Genomic DNA, 21,650 nt, shown 5'->3' with positions numbered 1-21,650 from the left:
TTTTATAGGAGCCATTTTACTTCTTTCACGTACAATAATAACTCTGGCAGGTCCTTCTCTGTGCTTAGAGTTACTAGGATATTCTCCACTGAGATTTTCATTACATCTCCAGAAAGGTTTTTGCACAGTACGATTTCACCTTCAATTTTTTTTTTTCCTGTTACCATGGCCAGAACCTTTTTTCCTAACGTACTCTGCCAAGTTTTGAACCCATATCTGTTTGAGTCACCCTGCATTACATATCCAGCCTTCCCTCTGTCAGCCTGCTAGTCAAATATTTCAGACTTCTGTGTTTCCCCAGACTCGTGACTGATGATCACGTAGACTTCTTAATCCTTCCTTCCCCTGGTTTCTCTTAAATTATTTTACTTGGTCCTTCACGTTTCTAATACTCCTCTCTGAAATATTTGTCAGCAGCTTCCTGATTCTGAGGGCATCCGAGCTGGTGAGGTCTCATTTAGGAAAGCGCAATAACAAACTGTTCAGGTACCTGTGGCACTGGGCAGACTCCCGGCAACCAGGGAGACCAACGGAGGCCCAGGGCTGTGAGCAGAGCCTGTATGGATGATCTTGTTGCAGGATTTGGGCCCTACAGACTGTTAACAAAATGTTTTAAAGCTTTGTAAGGTAGACTATCATAAAAGGGTTTTTTAATAGAAAAAAAATCTTTATATTCAGTAGATCTCAAAAGGGAGTGGTGAAATTTCCTGTGAAAACGTTAAGCTATCAGCAAGAAATAAAATTCTAGGACAATAAAATTCGTATCTATATTTTTAAAAAGAAAAAAGAAAAAAGACACAGAAGAGCTTGCAGTCTGTTTTTAATGTTTCCTGTTTAGTTCTATTGCAACATTGTTTCCTGTCTTTTCTAAGAGATGCAAATTTCTCCTCTGAACCTTCAGAGTTTGGTGCAGAACAACTGTTCCTTAGGAAAGTTGTTTCCAGTGGCTGAGGTTTCTTTTTTCCCAAAATTCAGCTTGTTGAACTCTGCTTTTATCTCCATGATTGACTTTCCCTTGGTCTCGGGGAGATACAGGTAGATGAAAATTGCCGATAGAGCAAGGATTCCCAAAAAGATGAGGAAGCAGAAGGGTCCGAGGTTATCCTGCAGGCAGAAATGGGAGACACTGTAAGGAAGATAAGAATCTCATTTCTATTTCCCTGCCCTTGGGTGCAAGTCCGTGTCTTAGTAATTGAAATTCAAAGATGTGCTCAATACACAAACCAGGACAGGTATCAAACCAAGAGTTTCCGCTGGCCAGTTTGACCTGAGTCCAATTGCTGCTCCTCTGACAGGCCTGGGCGATTCCTGAGCAGGTTTGGTACTTGGAGAGAGCTCTAAGCTTTGCCTTTTGTTGCAATATACTGCTATTATTTTGCTGTCTGTCAGCATTCAGAAATGGATTAACCTAGAGGGAGGGATCCAGTTAGAGTAACTTACAACAATGACTGGAAAAATCATCCCAAGTACAAACAGTCCCATCCAGTTGATGCAGCCAATGATCAAGAAGGCCGATGGTCTGAATGACTGACTGAAGATTTCAACCATGATAGTTATACTGGTTCCAGCTGAAAAAGGAAAGCAAAACACAAACCAGATGTAATTTTTTCCACAGTTCCTCAGTGCATCTTGCTCCGGCCGAAGATCCTCACGATGGCAGTGGTAGAAAACAGCAAACAGGCAGAATAGGTGCCTGCTGGCAGGTGGCCTCTGCTGTGAGGGTGAAAGACCTTGGTTCCAGAAAGGGACTACAGCTGCTAATTTAGATTTCTGTCATACATTCTGGAATTCTTCTTCTGGTGCCAGTGGATCTGTGCAGTTCCATATTGCACTGGTAGCCATTATTAGCATAGTAAATAAAACCGGTTCCACTTTTGGGTTCTGTGGTCAGTTCCACCTGAAGCATATTGGTAGGCATAAAGCTTAACTCACTGAGTTAATGAATAATATACCTGGCAATGCCTAGAATCCTGGTTTTAGCTGAATATTTTAAAAATGTCTGAAATGTCTGTCTCAAACCCTCTGGAGACGATGATACTGTATTTTAAGTCGTTTAGATTCTGTGATCAGCAATAAAATTTGAAGCATCTATATCCTTTTCCTGTCTCCCACTTGTACATATCTGCCCTTCCCTCCTTAATTTCCACAACTTTACCATGGGTCTAGCCTGTTCTTCCTCTGCCAGTTGTGTCACCAACCAATATGATACCAAATTTCCTCCCATTGATGTACTCACATGGTCCAGTTCCATAGAAGATAACGAACAGGAAGATCAAGATAACACTGAAGTAATGCATCCAGAAAAACTGATGCTAAAAGCGAGAAACCAGTGATATCGAACCATTAGATACATGACAGAATAGCAGAACTCTGTATTTTCTGCCACTGACTCAAGTTTTGTTCCCGTCATGTGAGGCAAGAGCAGCAAGGGCTGGTGCTGAGCAGCCAGCGAGCTGCTGCCTCTTTACCTGCAGCGACAGGGTCATGGTCAGGAGTGCCAGCACAGAGCCCATCAGCATGTACCCTCCACACAGCAGCACCCTCCTCCCAAATCGGTCTATGAGGGTGCTCTGAAAAACAGAAAGTCAAATAGTACTTCCCTTCTCCATATGTTCTTCGCAGAAGACTTATCTGAATAACAGCCAGAAATCAATGTCATTTGAGGGTCTCTTAATTCCTAATGACTTTAATTTGCTCCTTTAAAGCTAACTCATTAATTAAGCTGCATCTATTAGTCAACCCTAGGCTGTTGTTAGACAGTTCTCTTTCTTGTGTGCTGGTATATATAAAATTGTGCACACATACATTTACACAACTAATCCAGAATATCAGAAAATGATTTTACAGAGTAGAAATCAGTCTATAGATGTACAGTCATACCAATAATTTGGGAAAAGAGCTGCTTTCTATCCTGCATGTGGTTTTGCAGAAGCAGGAAGATGTGTCTTAGGTTATGCAAATCTTCCCTGAGCCCAGTTATAAGTAAGGTAAAGTACAATTGTTGACCGCATGAAATTTTTCCTTCAAAGTCAAGTCTGAAAAGACTTACACACAGTATAGAGGATAAGCATTCACACAACCCAACTCCGAGGGACACGTATGGGATAAGGTGTTCTTCAAACCTGGCTGTGTGGAATACCTTGAAAGAATAGAAGTATATCTGAAAAACGGAGAGAGGAAATGCACCTATGAAAAAAGTGTTGCAATCGGGATGCAATTCTTAGCTGGTCTAACAACATTAACTTAGAGGGGTTTGTAACGCTGCTTAGAGCTGTCTCTTGTTCTGGGGATAAAGAGAGCACTCAACTGCATTGATTCCACAGAGCTGCAGGGTGGTCATGACAGTCACCGAAGTGTAAAGTTGCCAGCGCAAAGATCGCTCTTTTATTACTTCGAGGACGCGCAAGGTTTTTGTGCTCTTCATTGCAACCTTCTCCTTCATAATGTCTTCAATTTCTGCTTGGTGGTCTCCTTCCCCCCAGAGCTTCCTGATGGCTGTTGGGGGCAAAGCGGGGAGTGGATTATTCTACCAGTACAGCTCCATCACGAGTGGTTACGTTAAACCCCTTAGTCTGCCTGTCCGTTGGCGTAGGGGGTTGTTCCGGTGCTGTCTGGTTCTGTTGTCTGGTTGGGTCTGGGTCCAGAATTTTGACTCACTGGTTGTCAGTATAGCATATCTTTCTAACATTGAGTTGACTAAATTGTAAACAAAGTGAACATTTAACTACATTTTATTTAATAAAAAATGAACTACCTAAACCATTTCCTCTAAAGAAATAAAACAGTGCCCACCAAAGTGGGAAAGCTTAGACATGTTAATAAAATCTTTCTTAACCAAATAAATTAAAGCAGATGAGGCCCCAGGTTAATAAAGCTGTATTGCTGTAGGTACCTCAGCTGTTTTATTGAGAATTGCCTCTGCTATTACTCCATGGCACTCGTGCTGCACAGCTCTGCCCTGCTTGCTTGTCTTCTACACAGGCTGTCACTAAAATATCAAATGAAGCAAAGTAAGTGAGGAAAGCAAGCACTCTACCTTTCCTGCAGGCTTCCTCATTACCCTTCTGTATCAGGAGGTAGGATGGTGAATCAGGGAAAAATGGGAGGGTAACCAGTTGAACCAATGCGGGAAGTCCACTAGATGCTAACAACCATGGCCACAAATCTTCGCTTCCTAAAATCTCCCTGGAAAGTGTATGTGAAACAAAATTATGCTGAGATAGTGGAATGAATGTTCAGAAAGTTTTTCTGAGTGATGAGGATTGCTCAAATTCCATTCAAGGGTGCAGTGGAGCAAAAACCTGAATTGATAATTGGCAAATTTCACAAATTTGGCTATTTTTATTTCTGACAATTTTAAAGGAATTATTTGGCATTTTGGAAAACTTTCTAAATATCATTAGGATCCAATATAATGTCTAGAGAGCTAATGAGACTCATTTGACTACTGTTTGACCACAGGATCAAAACATTGTGCTAAGACTTTTCATGTAATTACAGTAAATTTTTAAGGGGAAGGCCCCTAGTAGAAAGGGTGTGGAAATAAGAAGAAACCAGATTACGAATAGTTAATTTTCTGTTTCCTGTATTTAAAACTGTATGTTTGCCTCAATTATGATCAAAACTTTTTTTTCTGCCATAAGCTAAGACCTATTTTGGGGAAGATGAGTTGCTTTGTCAGTCACTGACTAGGTGAGGGGATAAGGTTACAGAAAGATTTCTGTTACTTTTGGTGTAACCTGATAGAAAGATTGAAGTATTTACCGTAGTCCAATAACCTGTCCTGTGAGTTTTCCCAGTGTTAGAAAAACAGAAACTGTGGAGTTGGTGAATCCACGCAGCTTCTTGGGTGAAATCTCTCCTACATACTGAGGATGTATATTGAGAGAAAAACCTTTAAAATAGAAGAGGATAAATGGCAGTTAAAATATTTAGAATAGCTTAACTTTCTGACTTCATCCTCTCTCACATTGTTTCCTTTCACTCTGGTACTTTGATTACAATTTCTTGCAAAAAAGGATTATGTCTTTCACTTTTGTTAAGTGTCTAGTATATTTACTTTATAAATCATTCTCCAAGAACGGCAATACGTATAGAGACAACCCTGGGGCAGCTGGGATGCTTGGACTCCGCAGTGGCATGGGCACATACCTGTACCAACGCCATAGAGAAAGCGGCCGACCAGAATCATCTCGAAGGATTTGGCTGTTTTACTGAAGGCCATGATAAGTGCAGCTACCAGAATGATCAGGTTGGTGCACATTTGGCACTTTTTTCTGAAAAAGAAAAAAAAAAAGCCTGTGAGAATGTAGTGTGAAATGAGAACTCTTGTACTCTTTTGAGTAATCTTGCTGTGACAGGAAGCATGGTACAGCAATTTCTGCTGTTTGGATGAATGGCTGAAACAATTTTGACTTTGGATAGTCAAAGTGATTCTTTAAAATTTTAGGATCCTTTAGATCTGAATTCATTCATATTTTTTAGCTTAGAATTTAAACAGCTGGAACACTTCAGCATTTCCTCCATACAAGTAGGGAAAGAGATCAAAGAACTGGCCCAGCTTGTCACCAAGAATTTTAAATGGCTAGAACTCCTCATAAAACGTCAGGTTGTTCCTCAGAAATAATCTGAGTCTGTGGCTCCCATTCTAGAATGGCTCATATTAAAGACACTCTTTGCTAAATGGATGTGATCTGAGATGGCAGAGTTTTTAGAGGCATATTTCAAAATACACTCCGTGTGAATTATGGGTTGGTACGTTCATACGCCCCGTTTCTCAGGCTCAAATCAACGTCTTTTGCACGCTGTTGTTTTGCCGCAGTGCTTGCTAGGCAAGAGTCCTCTTGCACACATCAAGGATTCACAGTGATCCTCCATTTAGAAGGCTGTGATTCAGCAATTATCATGTGTTAGATAACCCGTGGAAGAAGTGCATGGTCTTTTTTCCAGTCTTGGGAGACCCTGTGGGTGTGGGATGAGGCAGTGTCCCACAAGAAATTTCTTGGGGGCACTTACCTGGTAGGACAGAACACAATTGCAGGCAGGCTAAGGTGGTTTGTTGAGACCCATATGAGGGGCCTCTGGATCAGTGGGTTGTGGAGCAGATCTTTAAGTGGGTCACACCAAGCAGATGTGTTTGCCAATTTCTCTGCAAATGAAATTAGTGGTGTTACACAAAAGAGAGAACAGACCAGACTGGTGAGGAATCCTTTCTCCATCCAGTGGAAAAGATAGTTTGGAACTGACTTGCAGTAAAATGAATTGCCAAGAACATTACCAAGATGTCTCTTGGATAATTCGTTTTGGTGCTGATTGTATCTTTACAGCATAGTTACAGGCTTTTTTTTTTTCCTATTCTGTTCACATTTTCACTAGAGTATATGTCAATATTTAATATAATATCATCACCCCAGGATGAGTGCGTTTAAGTGGAAATTTGGCTCTTATTTGACACTTAAGGATATCTTCCACACAGTGGTTTCCAGGTTCCAACACAAGACACACAGCTCCTTTTTTGGGGTTTGGGGAGCTTGAGAGATCTTTATGAGAGTCACAGGGGATCTTGAAGAGAACAGGAGGCAGTTACACTATCCTGCTGCTCCCAGAGGCCCCGATCCAGTGATATGTTGGTGAATGCAGCCTTTGCAGAAATACAGTTCCCTGGGGAGGGCAGATAAACAAGACAAAAGACTGCTTGCTACTTGAAGAGGTGGGTGTGCGGGCAAACCAAATCCATTTAGTCTTCAATCAGACTGCTTCAACCAAGAAGCACCTTGGTATTTCCCTGTACTTTCTGACTATTGAGCTGTTACAAGAAACACTTACTTCCTATATTTTGTAGTCAGGTAGCCACAGCAGAGGCTCCCAAGGAATCCTCCCATCCCATAAACAGACACAATGAAGGACCACAACAGCATGATTGTCTCAGGATGGAGGGGAGAGCCATGTCGCTCTATCCAGGTTTCATTAATAAACTTCCTGATGTGCTGAAAAATAAAATGAGATTTGACTGGACAATGGGTATAAGATCCCTTCATATGATTTGGCTGTTGTACTTCAGATCTAGCCTATGGTTCTAATATTAGACTTCTTGTGAGACAAAACTTCTTAGTAAAGCAAGTTAGCTGAGATCACATAGCAAAGTCTTTACATTTGTACCAATCCGTAAGCTTCCTGACGAAGCATGCTAAAAGCACATTTCTGCCTTTCTTTGAAGCTCATATGCTGTGTGGTAACAATTTATTTAAAACAGAAAGTGCTATCCTGTTATTTAAAGGAGAAAAAGTTCTCTACACATTTTTTGTTACGTTAGCCAAAGAAAAGGCATAGGTGTATCAGCTGAATGCTCAGTAATTTTGAGATCTGTGGGTGAATGGATAGCTCAGGATTCCCATTTTCTGTTTCCAACCTCAGAGAGATGGCTACTTACCACTGAAGGATAGCTGATGACAGAAATGTGGAATCCATATGGGAAACTACCACCAATTCCCAGCACGAAGATCAGTTGGAATAATCCCCGGAATTGAACCTGCAAAGCAAGAATAAAATACTCCATCAGCTTCTCATGACTCTAGATTTGTGCAGGGCCAGAGTCTATGTAGCCACATTTGCCCTTCCCTTCTGGATGTCTGTGTTGTCCACTTCTAATCCTCTTAGCTTTAAACATTTTTCTGAAATCTCTAACTTACTGCCAAAGTGCAATCCTCAGCCACAGTGCCACAGCAAGACGAAGTGCTAGTACAACAGAGATAATCCACCACTTTGCTTGCAAGAAGGAGAAAGAGTTTTAAAAGCTGTTCCCGATAGTACAGCTTTCAGTGTGTGCCTGCAGTAGCTGACAGGTTGGCAGTCCTGGATGTGGCAAAGAGGGTATGAATTTCCTTGTCTGCAATCTGCAGCAACCTATATATATCAAACCAGAAATTATGAAGTCACCTTCTTAATCTTTTTTTTTTTTTCCCTGCTAGGCTTACAAATTAACAATGTTAATTAATAAAAAGGAAAGCAAAATAGCTTCTTGCTGGCAGTTGAGAAATAGAGCAAGAAATAGTTATCACTTCTTCCTTGTTTAAGACTATGGAAACTCTTGATGGATGATATTAATTATCTTTAGATGAAATGAGAAAAGCAATTATTTTAGAGCTTATATCATGAATTTCTTAGCCTTTTGCAGTACTGTTAATCTATTCATTACTTTGGGAAGTAATCAGAGTGCTTAACAATGAGTATTATTTTCAGTAATTCAGAAGATGAAAGTACAGTAGCATTGTCACTGGTGGAACTTCCAGGACTTCTGTTAGTTTTGATTTGATTTTATCTTTATTTTACCTTGATGCATGGAAAAGACCATGCAACATGTTCTTGGTAATGTTTAAATGCAGGGAAGAAAGATGGTCTCTGTCCCAAAAGAGCTTACAATCCTTAAGGAATCTGGATTTTTACTATTTTGTTAGCTTTGTCCTGTAGAAGGCAGAGCCCTGAGAAAAAGCGACCAGTTACTCACCAGGTCAGAGAAGAAAGCAGCCATCTCCTGGGACAGAGCTGATTCCTGTTGCTCACTGGTTAGTACCTGTCAAAAGAACCAAATGCTCACATAATGTAATAGCAGTGTCAGTGAACTAGTCCCACGTTACTGAAGTTAAATTTTACTTCAAAAGTTTTTAAGTTAATTACACATATTTCAGCTGTTGTACAAAGTTTAGAACTGCTGGATTAAATATTTCAACCAAGGGTTGTGTCTAGCCCAGGTAAACAAGTTGGTTTCCCTTGCAGGGAACGTGTGTACTTCAAGAACTCTGTCTTGTGCGAGGCGGATAGGGAACTGAGACATCAATTTTAAATAGGACTCCAAAAATCATAACTAACTCAGTTTTCAGTATAAGATGAGAAGCATAAGGACAAACTTATCTGTTGCGAGTCTTAGCTGAGGCTTGGACAGTGAACCATAGGACTTTGACATAAAACAGGAAAGAGCTATTCTCTCTTCATGTGACAGCAACTGGAGCATGTCGTAACTTAATCATTACTTAAAGTAATTGAAATGCTTCATCAGTTTGGAACGGGGTGCAAACTTAACTATTCTATAGTGGCACATCAGGCTTGACCAGCTAAATATTTAATAGTAGCTGATTTTCCTTTGCTGGGAAAGATTCAATGTCATGCACAGTTTTTTCTGGTATTTCCATCAGCCAACATATTTATTTCTGTGTCTGTGATGACAAAATGATAGCTTTGAAGCTGTTCTGTGACCTCTATAGCTGAATTGATGTCTCTTCCTTCAGACAGAAAATTCTCAGGCTTTAACTTTATTTACTTAATAATTAAGAAGGTTTTGTATGTATTAAGTTGGTAAAAGGCTTACTTATAATTTGCCATTTATGCTTCAGTTAAAGAAGAAAAGGACGAAGAAATCATAAAGGGCTTAATTGATGCAAGCAGTCATATTTACTAGAAAATACATCACATGTAAAGAATGTCCAGATTCTCCAGCTAATGTCTGAAGTGTAGCATGTAGCACCACCCAGCCGTCTGTCCCATTGTTACGTGACCCCATCATGAAGCTGACTTTGTTGTTGATGTGTGCTGAGAGTTCATGGCGAGTTTTTTTTCCAGATGAGGTTCTCCAGCAGATAAACTGTTGTTAGAGCACAAATGAGACTGTCCCTTTGATGCTAAGAATTAATTTCCTTTTCTGTAAATCATGCAAAGTTGAAACAACATAATATGCATCTGACAAAGGAAGGAAATGCCGTGTTAGCTGCTAGTATCTGCCTTGCTTGGATGATTTTGGGAGAAGACACAAGCACGCAATGATATGTAGCTACCACCATGGGGTTTTCCTTCGCAAATGAAGCCCGTTGCACCTATTTCCTTATGTTCTACTTCACCACCTCTATTTAGTACAGTTTACACACATTGTAACTTACTTTTTGCTCTTGTACTTTCATTTAGGACTCCTGCTTTTGGTAGGTTAAGAGTCTTCCTCCTGTAATGCCCTTAATGTGTAATGTCTGTTGCATTTATGTTGATTAGTTACTGTGCTGCTTCTGTGCTCTGATTACTTACACTGTGCTGAGGCCCCATTTATTAGACACACAGTTTCACGATTAGTGTTAACGAGTAGCTACAGATAACCTTTAGTCATAACTGTGATCAGGACAGTGAATCTCACAACATTTATCATCCAGTTTAACAGTCCCATGTGACACACACGTGCAAAGCCATGCAAAGCCTTCCTGAATAGACCAGACCTATTGTTTTGGTGTCTAGCTGACAGCAGTTCACTGAGCGAGTTTTTAAGTGTTTATATTTGCCTCACAGTCAATACCTGAGACATATCTTACCTATCAGCTGATGTCTCTGAAAGAAAACGTACATCTAGTGTTCCTGAAACTTCTGAATGACTGTCCTCTTTGCCTCTGTCACCTCCCATGTGTGTTTGAACCATACTTTTTTGCTGTTTCATCCCATGCGCAAACTGTTGGCAGAATACAGCTCTTGCTCCACTGAGCACAGGCAAAGGTTGACCTGTGCTCCAAATAGCTGTTCCGCTTTGTTGTCACATTTATGTTCCATAGGGCACCTGCTCGCTTCTTGGTGAGGAACTTATGGGGAAAGCTTTCCGAATAACATCTAATGAATAACTGAGATCAGAGATCTCACTAGCGAGTCATGCTGGCAGTGCTACACGATGCCACTGTGCTTACGTTTGCAAAGACTCAGGGTATTGTTGTAATGGAATGAAGGATGTTGTCAGAATGACTGGTTAGGAAAAGAGAATTCTGTTTTGCAAAAAGCTTAGATTTCCTTTCTATATTGGTAGTTGTCTCCAAATGACTGGTAGTTTTTAGTCATGTTATATATGTATGGAACACTACAAAATTATTGAGCTTTTCTGACTTTAAAGACACTTTGTGTTTTGTAGATTATCTTTTAGTGAGAAATCTTAAGCGTCTCTCAATACTAAAGACAGGAATAATGAAAAGCCCCAATCATGGAAGGGTATGCACACCAGTAATTTTTTTTCTAGTCGGCTGTCTTAAGGGAGATAATGATCTCGGGAAACAAACATTTGTGGATGCCAGAGGCTTTATTACAAGGCAATCTGACATTTTAATTATGTTTAACATTTCCAATTAAAAATAAGCAGCAGTTAAGATGAACAATTGAATTCATATTTTGAATAGCCTTATCTGAGTTGAATATGCCTGCCAAAGCAACATAAGAGAGAAAACCACTTCTTTTACTGTGCAAGTCTAGAGTTTGGATTTTAATTTGTATAGTATGCTCTACTTTGAGCCTTAGCTTTGTTCATGTTCTTCCTAATAGTATTACTTTGCTACTAGGACTGTGTGAGCCTCTCATTAACAGAGGGAAACATGCAAAAATTCAGCAAAAAATTAAATTTGCATCGAAGGATGGCTGCTGACATGGAAAACTTCAGTCCAAAAAGGCTGAAGTCTGTCAAACTTGATACAACACAAGGACATGGTGTTCGCATGGGAACCTGGCAAGGTTTGATTATTCAGTCAAGTCTAGAGAAACAAAGAATTTCTCTCCTATTCCACTAAATTTTTTCTTTAATCTGTTATGGCTTGAACCCTGGCCAGAGACAGCATGCCAAGAACTTCACTGTTCCCATTTCAGGGTTGTAAAAACACACTCAGAAATCATAGAAAGAGGGGATCACAAGTCTTGCCTTTCTCTGTGGTCAGCAGAGTGTTTATGAATTCTTCATGTAGTTTCAGTGTGCATTAGTTGCTCAGTTAAGAAGAGATTTACACATCAGTGAGTTAAGCCAAAATGCTCATGATTCACAGGAGTCTGTGCTGTTAGTGTCAGCCACCATTCCTTTTTTAAGCTGCCCAGAGTGGAGTGCTTGTGAAAGGTGCTGGTTTGGCAAACTGGGAACCTTGTAAGTGATAGGTATGAAATCTGACAGTCCATGTGGACCAATTTACTGGTCAGAAAACAACAAATGTCTTTTTTTTTTCCTTCCTTTTTAAGAAAGCCTGACTCCTCCTAATGGCCAGTCAAAGCCTGGTGCAGAAGGTGTAATCCTCTGTGACATGATTTGAAATTGTTGGAATATGCTTTTTAAAGTTTAGCTTATTAAATTCTTCTGTGATTTCCACGATTGATTTCCCTTTTGTTTCTGGAAGGAAGAGGTGGACAATTATCCCTGAAGAGAAAAGTACCACCATAAAGATGAGGAAGCAGAAGTGCTTGAGTCTTTCCTGCAGGGAAGAGCAAAGTGAGAAGGAGAGTGAGATGAGCATGTCTTTTGCTTCGTCACTTTCTTGGCACAGTTTTTGTATTTGGGTCCCAAAGTACTTTGGATCTGACAAGGATTTCTTTGCATGTTGACCTTTGACAAGTATTTCAGTCTGAATAAATATCTTGGGCAAATCAGGGCCTTCCAGTTGCAAAAGTGGCCTTGGGGGAGCAGGTGCTGAGATCACTCTGACTCGGCACGGCATCGTCACCTCCCGCCACTCTTCTCCCTGCTCCCACGGCTGACTTGAGCTCAGTGTCCCAGGGAAAGTCACTCACCACAATGAACGGGAAGGCTGTTCCGATCACAAAGACGCCCAGCCAGTTGACAACTGCGCCGATCACAAAGGCGGATGGTCTGCACGAGAGCTTGAAAATTTCAGACCTAATGGAAACTGTGGCACCAGCTGAAAGGAAAGAAGAATAAGAACTATTGCTCGTCAATGTGTTTAATTTGGATTGAGTGTTACTGTTACACAGTCAGCTGCTATCATGGGCTGACATTCAAAACACTTGAGTATGTTGCTCTTTTTTAGAAAAGAAAACGTTTGTGGCATCTTCTAGATATCACTTTATTGAAGTGGCAAAATATTCAAATATATTTATTTGGGACATTGAAGAATTAGATAGTTAACACTTGAGAAAGTCTGGCATCTTCTCATGAAAGAAGCTGTGTAAGAACAGAATAACAACTATTATTACTAACAAGAATTCCCAGCATGATGCTGCTGGATCACCAATGAGTGATCTTCCCAGATTCACTTCTTGGGCATTTCAGTTACATTTGAAGTCACAGGACTTCGACAACTTTGAGTTAGAAAAATAATGCAACTATGCCACGTGAGAAGGCAAATATTAAAAAAAAAAAAGTAGACTTGAAAAATAAAAAGTTTTTAAAGAGGAGCAGGTAGTATATTCTAGGGAAAGAATTACTCCAAAGTAGGTCTTCTGCACTGCTGTCCATGTGGGATAAGATGTGACATTATACAACACTGAATTTAAAAGAACTCTCGCTTTTGTTGTTCTCTTTCTTTTTAAAAAATATTTTACCCATCTGCTTTTGCTCTATTTTTTCTGTATTTTTCCACTTTTTGCTGTGTTCCTTTCCTCTTGTTAGAAAAATTCAAACCTGATGGCATTGAAGTTTATGGGCAATGATTGGACCCACAATATTTAAATGACTACAGGATTAGGTTAAATTAATTGAGTTATGCTAAATATTATGCAGTATTCTCCTAGCCATATTAATAAGCTTACATGACTTGATTACTTTATTTCTTTTGAATGAGTACTTACCTGGTCCAGCGCCAAACACAACTACAAACAAGATAATCAGACAAAGGCTGCAGTATGGCATCCAGAAATACCAGTCCTGGGGAAAAATAAACAACCAAACAACATAACAAACTTCTGGGTGATATCTGTTAATAACCATAGGTGGGAAATGCTGCTTTTTTCCCCACACTGTCACCTCAAGAAAAAATGTACAGTGTGAGGGAACTGGCAGACAAATGTGCTTTTTCCTGTGAATGGAGCAGTGAGATTTTTGTTAGCTGAGCAGAGAAGCAGGTTTGCTAGTGTAGAGCAGCTGTCAGGCTTGGAAGCCTTCAGTTAAAGGAAGTCTGAATAGTACTTTTCCACCCTGTCCTTTCTTCTTGACCCTGTGGTGCTTCCCCCAGCCCTTAGAGATATGAGGAGACCAAGTCATATCTTTCTTCGCTTTTGTTAAGTGATAGGTTTAATAACTGATACTGTAAAGGAACTTTCCCAGATCTTAGTCAAGAGGATATGAGACTCAATGCTTTAGGAAAAAAGATTTCTCTCTCCTATGTTAGAGATCCTTCACAAATGAAACAAAAATGGAAGTCTGCTGCCACCTTGCTTCAAGGCTAATTTTACAGTAGTGTCTATAGAGGAGCTCTTGGATGATACTGGTAACCCAGGAGACTTGTTTCTGAAGAAGCTACAGCAATGACAGTGTGATAGAGGTGAACTGGACTCCAGTCTGTGAATAGATGTGTGCATTCCCAGTATCTTCTGCAGCAAAGATAAATTTTGAACAACCTAATGCAAAGACTCTGGGGTTTTGTTGTTACTTGTTAAAAACTGCACAAATAGAAAGGGCGATTTTCCTAGGACTGCCTTTTGATCTGTGCTGCCCAGCGTGTGATGCTTGCGGTCTGATGGAATCAGGAGTCAGTGCCAGTCTCCCAGTGTTTTATCTGCTCCTTGCTGAGCTCCTGGGATCATGTCGGAAGGGAGGCAGGAGCACAAGAGAGCACTTGCTGAGAGAGGGTTTAATCCTATGTATAGACCAGCTGGATCTTTAGGATGTTCCCCCTCCAGAGGGTAAGCTGTTAACAGAGGAGTTATTTCAGCACTTCCAAGGCTCACTTTCCTTTCTCAGCAGTATGGTCCTAACTGTGAGCAGAGGTTAGAAATAGAACAGACAGAGAAATCTGCCATTAAAAGAGTTTCCTTACCTGTAGGGAGAGAGTCACGGTGATCGCAGCTAGCAGTGAACACATGATCCAATAGCCTCCTCTCAGGAGCACTGTCCTGCCCAGTCGTTCAATGATGGAGCTCTGAAGGACAGAAATCACACTGGTATCAGTGCCAGAAGAACAAATTGTCACCCATTCCCCTAGTAATGTGACTTACACAGAGTACAGTAGCTACGAGTTCAGAGAGTCCAACAGAGAGGGTCAAATAGGAGATCATTCTTTCATCAAAGCCGGCAGCCTGGAGGACTTCAAAAGTGTAAAAATAAATCTGAAAAAAAAAAAAACCAAAATGAAAACAGAAACATAAAACAGTAAGAGAAGAAAAGAATGGATTTCTTCCCCATATGTGTGTGACACTACCCTAGACAGGAGCTGCTAACCAAGGAGCATGCAGCTCAGCTTTGGAGTGAGCTAGAGTTCTGCACCCTTTTTAGTAGTATTCACTTTACTGGCTGACAAATACATCCTAAAATGTAATTAATTAGTTGATTTGATAAAAGATAAAATGTTGGGATAAAAGGACCTCCAGCTGCTGCAATGTAATTAGGTTTGCAGAGTCCTGATTTAGATGCTTTCAGAAACAGCCAGGTACATCATCTCTTCTGGATCCCATCCAAAAACATCATTGTAGGATGCTCTTAAGAAAGAAGAGCATGAGTTATGGAGCGTGAGGGGGTAAAACAAGCATCTTTTCTTTTCAAGGATCTCTGCTACTGTTTGGAGATATGCTGAGATGATAAAGTTTCCAGTTTAAGCTGTGTGAGACTCAGCTGTGTATTTCCTTGACAGACATTACTGCATCGTGCTGTTAGAAGAATCATGCAGGCAATTGCAAAGCTATGACTTCAAAATGATCCCGAAAAAGTTCAGCTGTGAGGAAGACGGGGAGACCTGCAGAAGCTGCCAGAACAGTGAGCATGCTCGTTGATTGTCTTTAAAGGTTGAGTAAACACACTGTCATCCCAACATCTTGGGGTGCCAAGAGTCAGGGGCTAAACAGCAGCAGTTGCAGGGAGCAGTAACGTAAAACTGCGTTGCAGATTTTGCCAATATAGGGTGGGCTCATTTGTAAAAGCAGGTTCTGGGGCCTCATGATGGCTTCCAAAAATGGTTGTTAAATAAATGTGACTACCAAGGAAGGTAACTCCAGCATGGGCCAAGAGCTGGGCAAAGGGATGTCACATGAAAAGCCCAGCCAAACTTTGCAGACTGCTGCTGCCCTGCGACAGCGTGGGCAGACAGCAAGTTGTCACCTGAGAAGCCTGAGAAAAATGAAGAGAACTCCTGAGAGCCATGATGTCTCTTTTAAGGTTGTCAATAAGTGTTTTGAGACTTTAAGGGGGAAATACACTCAACTGCATTGATGCCACATAGCTGAACTGTGGCGGTCAGAGTAACTATCATGTACAGCTGCCAACGGAAAGCTGGTTCTTTCATTATCTCCAGGACACTCAAGATCTTGGTGTTTTTCATTGTTGCCTTCTCTCTCATGATGTCATCAATCTCTGCTTGGTGATGGCCTTCACCCCAAAGCTGCCTTATGGCTGTGAAGGAGAAGGAGAGTGAGACCTGCCATGTTAATTCGTCTCTGTTGTTTGTTGCCTAAGGAGTTTGTTGAGTAGGTGACGTGAGTGTCTGGCAGTGCGGCATGCATGGCTGTGGTGTGAGGCACAGATATCCTAGAATGTGTTCCAGAGCCCCGCTCCCCTCCTGCACAGAGGGACCTATTCTGAGAGAGGGGCTAGTGGGGTGCACAAGGACTCCCTCCCTGCCCATGGGTCCACTTGTCTCCCTTTTGTCTTCCCTCAGGGTATGAGCAGGGTACACAGCCAACAACCAGACCTAAGGGGTGCCCTGTGGAGTCCTGCAGGGCAAACAGCCATTTATCATTTAGGCTGACCGCACAGGTTTTGTCAGCTGAATGTGCAAAGTTTTGTAATACAGAACTGTAGAGAGAACAAGTTTCATGTTCTCTGTGGGAACTATAACTAAAATACCCTTAGTAGATATTCACAGAGTTGTCTTAGACATGAGCAAGGACAAACTTTGTCCTTTTTTTCCATATGAGGAGAGTAAACATCACAAAACAATTGAAAGTCAAGTGAGGAAGAGGAACCTGGAGCCCTCGGTTACCTTTTTTGCAGCCTTCCTGGTCTTCTTTGTGCATGAGGAGGTAGGGTGGGGACTCAGGGAAGAAGGGCAGAGTCACCAGCTGGACCAGTGCTGGAAGTCCACAGGAGGCCATCAGCATGGGCCACAGGGCCTGGCTGCCCAACAGCTCCCTGGCGGGGATAAAACATGTGTGTAGAATAAAAGTACATTGCATCGGTTTTGAGGAGAGAAATGAATGGGTGGAAAAGCAGAGGAAGAAGCAAAAGGTAGAGGGGATCTGTAAATTAATTATACCTTTGTCCTGAAATTTGCCCGATGGCTTTTCCCAGTGACCAAAAGAAAGAGGAAGTCGAGTTTGCAAATCCACGCATCTTCCGAGGGGAAATTTCTCCAACATATTGGTGGTGTAGGGGAACACAAAGACCTTGAGATGAGGAGAGAATTGTGGGAGAGAAGAAATAAGACATTCATAACATTTGTTAAATTGCATGTAAATAAATAAGCATTACAGAATATATCTGCCTTATGCACCAAATTGTTTCTCATACCTTAACCAATGTATAAGATGTTTCAGTATTAGATTTTCTAACCCTTTCTACAAAAGTGTTTGGTTCCTGTCTTCTTTGCACAGTGCAGTTTCCTCATTTTAAGAAATGTACAGTTTTCCCTTTGGGGTGTAGGTGTAGCCTTATCATAGTATCTCTTGCAAGCCTTAGCATATTTTAAAGGAAAAAGAACATGCAAGTGCTGAATAACTGAACACTCTGTAGTAACATTTAATTTACTTGTAGCTAACCCACATAATCTCAACCTTTTCTGACATGATGCTATAGGAGAGCTGTATGGTAGATTCATAGTAGATTAAAATACACAGTGCTATATTCAGTGTCGATTTGTATATGGTTTAGGGGGAGATACACTTACCGGCACTTATTCCACACATGAAGCGTCCAATTAGAATCATCTCAAAGGACCGAGCTATTTTACTGCAACCCATGATAGACGCTGCCACTATCATGAGCAGATTGTTGCAGAGGAGACATTTCTTTCTATAAGTGCAAGAAAGTAAAAAGCATTTTTGTAAATCAGAAGGGAAATGGTAGTTAAGCTTCTGGCATGTAGGATGTCTTGGGTGAAGTTGTCTCGCTGATTTTGTGAAATTATGCATATGTGGTCCAGGACAAAATGAGCCCTTCCACACGACTGGCATGGGGCACCCTGGACTCGGGATGTGCCTTGACACACAGCTAGACCTGGGAGTTTGGGAAAACTTCTGGGCTTTGTAGTGGAGGAAAGCCTTAAAGCTTTTTGGCACTTGAAAATCCATTGTGAAACACATTGATGTAGCACTTAGGAGCATCTCAGTGCTGCTATATTTTGAGTAGCACCTTTGAGAAACCCATTTTGTCTTCAGCTGGGGGGCTGCCTTTTGTCCTTGACAAGACTGACCCAACCTGAGTAACTGTGTCTGGCGTGACACCAGAGTTGGTGAGCCTGTGCCATGGGACAATGCCAAGAAGCAACAAATTCTCTTGACACCGCTGTTAAGATGGCGGTATTACAGCCACGACTCAGCCTAAAATCTGTCTCACACTCAAAACCTCAACTGACATTTTCTTAAGTTAAGTTTAAATTGACAAATTGTCTTTAAATACACATACTTGCCATACTTGACGGTCAGGTATCTGCTTCCTGAAGAACCCAAGAGGCCTCCTATGCCAAAGATGGACACGGTGATAGACCATAGCAACAGGAGGTTATCCTGATGGATGGGGTAGCCATATCGCTCCAGCCACGTTTCATTAATGAAAGCCTTAACATGCTGAGATAGAAAAAAGAATTTTTATTAACAATAACTGTGATTCTAGTGCATGTATTTTGTTACATTTAGAACATAAATTTGTTGCTCCAGCTAAAGTCACTATGTAATATAGACTCTAAAAGTGTGCATTAGCTAGTAGACGTAGTGTAATAGAGTATTCTGTGTTCATTTTGCCACTAAAAGGAGTTTATTCTTTGGGGTTTTTGTCCTTGAAATCTGAGGAACTTAGGCATGGACTTGTACTGAAAAATAGTGTGAACAGCCCTGTAGAGTTCTGCAAATGTATTTTGGGTTTTCTCTCACATACGTGGCAATAATGCCAGATTAGATAGCACCTGTTCAGTACAGTTCCTAAATACTTTCTCACTCAGAACTTAGTGTCTGAAGCCTGAAAATAACACTTTTCCATAATGTGATCTCTACGAAATAAGAATGTCTTGCCTTTAGACTCCAGTATCTTGAATGGAAGTTTTACCTGTGATCAGTGGAGACAAGCAGACATTTTCCTAGAGCTGTTTCACTTGACCTGTTGTATTTGTCTGTGCTGATGGGCAGCTATGAAAGTATGAAATGAGACCACTGCAGCAGGCACATGTGCTGTCGGTTTACAGGGGGACAGGTGCCACTCCCGTCAGTGCATCTTCTGAGGAGCAGTTCGACAAACAATAACTTGCAGGTCTCTTCTATTTTCAACACTTGGACATGTTCTGCTTTGCACGATAGCATGGCAAGGGGAATGAATCATGAGAGGAGCAAACTGCAATTAAACCCTCGCTGACTGCCAGACAGGAGCATCTTAAGCAGGAATGTAGACTCAGTGCCACTGTTAACCAGTGTGTCAAGTTCATCTTTGCCTACCTGAGACATGTAAGTGATTGTAGAAATTTGAAAGCCAATTTGGAATGTTCCACCGATGCCTAGGACAGGGATCATTTGAAAGAGTCCCTGGTACTGTACCTGCAGAGGTAGAACAAAACCTTCTTAAGTTTTTAGCCACATCAAGCTGTTCTTTGAATGTGTCTTTCATTCTCCAGAAACATCTCATTTGTTCAAGCGATTTGCAGATAGGCGTGTTCCCTCTGCTTGCCCTGGTGTGAAGTGTATATCCTCCTGTGATTTCCCTACATCCAACTCAAGGAAAATGCAGCCTTTAGCTACAGAAACAGTGATCCCTCAACTCAAGTTTTGTGGCAAAGCCTCCTGAAATCACCCACAGCACCTAAAATTTTTACAAAGAAGTTTGAAATGGGGAAAAAATACCCCAGGCTGGTGTTGCTTGTAGCATTTTTTTCCACTCGGATTCCTGCCGGTGTGGCAGCACTTGGAAATCTGTTGTTTTTCATCCAGATGGAGAGGAGGGAACGGCACGGAAAGATTTTGGGACAGAGGTTCCCTTCTGCAATGCTTCTGCTCAAGCTGTGCTGTAGGAGAAAGGTGTGGTTTCTAACTCTTATTACCATCCTCAGTTCTGAGCTCTTGCCCCACCTGCCTGTCTCAAGCAGCATAGTCATCTTAATCTAGTGGGAGTTTTGAGAATAGGCATCCCACCTTGACAGTTTCCGTGATTTTTTTTTCCTGGCTGATTAGAGATCTCAAAATACACAGCCTGCACTGCTCTTAGGTTTACTCCACATAAGTCTTGGCAGCAGGACGCAGTGAACATGCCATGAATGAATTAAAAATCAACAGCCTTTCCGAGATATGCTGCCATATTCCTCTTTCCTGGATGAGAGGTTAAATATGCCCATGGGAGCTCTTTCTCAAAAAGATTTTGCTCCAGTTGAAGGTGCCTTGTTGATGTGTGAGGCAGCAGCTTCAGGTTCAAAACTCAGACATTACCAGGATATAAGTATTGCAGGCTCACACTAACATCCCTGACAAGATGTCACAGCTGCCAAGATCCAGTCCTGTTCCCTGCCTGCTGTCTCTTGCACGACATATTTAGTGATATATTTAACAAAACTATTTTTTCCAGCAGTTAAGCAAAGCAAATTATGTTTGAAGATAAGCAAATATTTTCCAGTAAATTAATACATTTAAGAAACATTCACATATTGATAAAAATATGACAAAGATGAATGGCAGGCCATATGAAGTGCAAACATATGTAATACCTCAAAGTGGTGCGTAGAACCACTTCTGAGATGCTTTCAGTGAGTAAGAGCCTTGTGGTCTTAACTGAGATACTGACTTCGTTTTATTTGAAACACTAGTAGAGTACAAATTGTCACAGGTGTAAATACCCCACCAAGTACTTACCAGGTCTGACAGGAAGCCGGTCATCTCTGCCGAGGGGCTGGTTGTCCAGTGTGTGATGTGTCTTTGTCATCACAGGCTCCTGTCTCTGTCTCCTGCCTGCTGCTCTGGCCGTGGGCATTTGGCTTCAGGGACCTGAGTTAATTTTTTACTGTTTCGTCTTCACTCACTTAGATTTACTTTGACTGACCAAAGTTAACACTGCTGGATTAAATATTCCAGGAAATACTTGCATCTAGTCCAGTCTGTAGGGGGAAAGTTTCAAAACAGGGGAAGTTTGCACCTGGGGGGTAGCAAGGCCTTTGGAAATGGAAAGGAGAAGAGTTCAGGCAAAAAAATCTGAAGAGTTTTCCAGGCACAGTAAAATACTTCTATGATATGCACCGACGAGTATATCTGCCATAATTTGCACAAAGCAAAAGACAGATGGTACAAGGTTTAGATACTGTCATTTATTAATAAGCAAAGTATTTGGTGTTCTGTTTCAGATTCATTATGGCAGTAAATATTGTTTATTAGATGAAAACCAGGCAAATTCTGAAGCATACAGCCCTTCATTGGGCTTGAAGTAGAAGCAGCAAATTTCAAAGCCTAATTCTGCTGTTCTGGCTTTATGTATCAGACTATAGTGAGGAAAGTTATTTCTTGTCTGGTGGATATGGGGATGTTTGTCATCCAGGTGT

At 41.2% G+C, this 21,650-nt stretch overlaps 2 protein-coding genes across 2 annotated transcripts; both read right to left on the bottom strand.

Annotated features, from left to right (window-relative positions):
• Positions 1-897: 897 nt before the first annotated feature.
• LOC135995146 (solute carrier family 2, facilitated glucose transporter member 11-like) lies at positions 898-8,527 on the bottom strand. Its single transcript, XM_065646232.1, has 12 exons — positions 8,504-8,527; positions 7,430-7,528; positions 6,826-6,986; positions 5,152-5,276; positions 4,765-4,894; positions 4,037-4,185; positions 3,308-3,495; positions 3,050-3,160; positions 2,469-2,570; positions 2,237-2,312; positions 1,441-1,568; positions 898-1,104 (listed from the first exon to the last, which is right to left on the bottom strand). Exons 1-12 carry the CDS (start codon positions 8,525-8,527, stop codon positions 898-900), a joined length of 1,500 nt encoding a protein of 499 aa, XP_065502304.1.
• Positions 8,528-12,032: 3,505 nt separating this feature from the next.
• Positions 12,033-20,994, bottom strand: LOC135995147 (solute carrier family 2, facilitated glucose transporter member 11-like). The gene is made up of 12 exons (XM_065646233.1): positions 20,971-20,994; positions 19,570-19,668; positions 18,551-18,711; positions 17,814-17,938; positions 17,184-17,313; positions 16,911-17,059; positions 16,134-16,321; positions 14,935-15,045; positions 14,757-14,858; positions 13,570-13,645; positions 12,553-12,680; positions 12,033-12,236 (listed from the first exon to the last, which is right to left on the bottom strand). Exons 1-12 carry the CDS (start codon positions 20,992-20,994, stop codon positions 12,033-12,035), a joined length of 1,497 nt encoding a protein of 498 aa, XP_065502305.1.
• Positions 20,995-21,650: the final 656 nt, after the last annotated feature.

This window comes from Caloenas nicobarica, chromosome 16 (assembly GCF_036013445.1).
Source record: "Caloenas nicobarica isolate bCalNic1 chromosome 16, bCalNic1.hap1, whole genome shotgun sequence".
NCBI classification, from domain to species: domain Eukaryota; kingdom Metazoa; phylum Chordata; class Aves; order Columbiformes; family Columbidae; genus Caloenas; species Caloenas nicobarica.
Note: the sequence above shows the minus strand (reverse complement) of the source record. Positions and strands in the feature narration are given on the sequence as shown.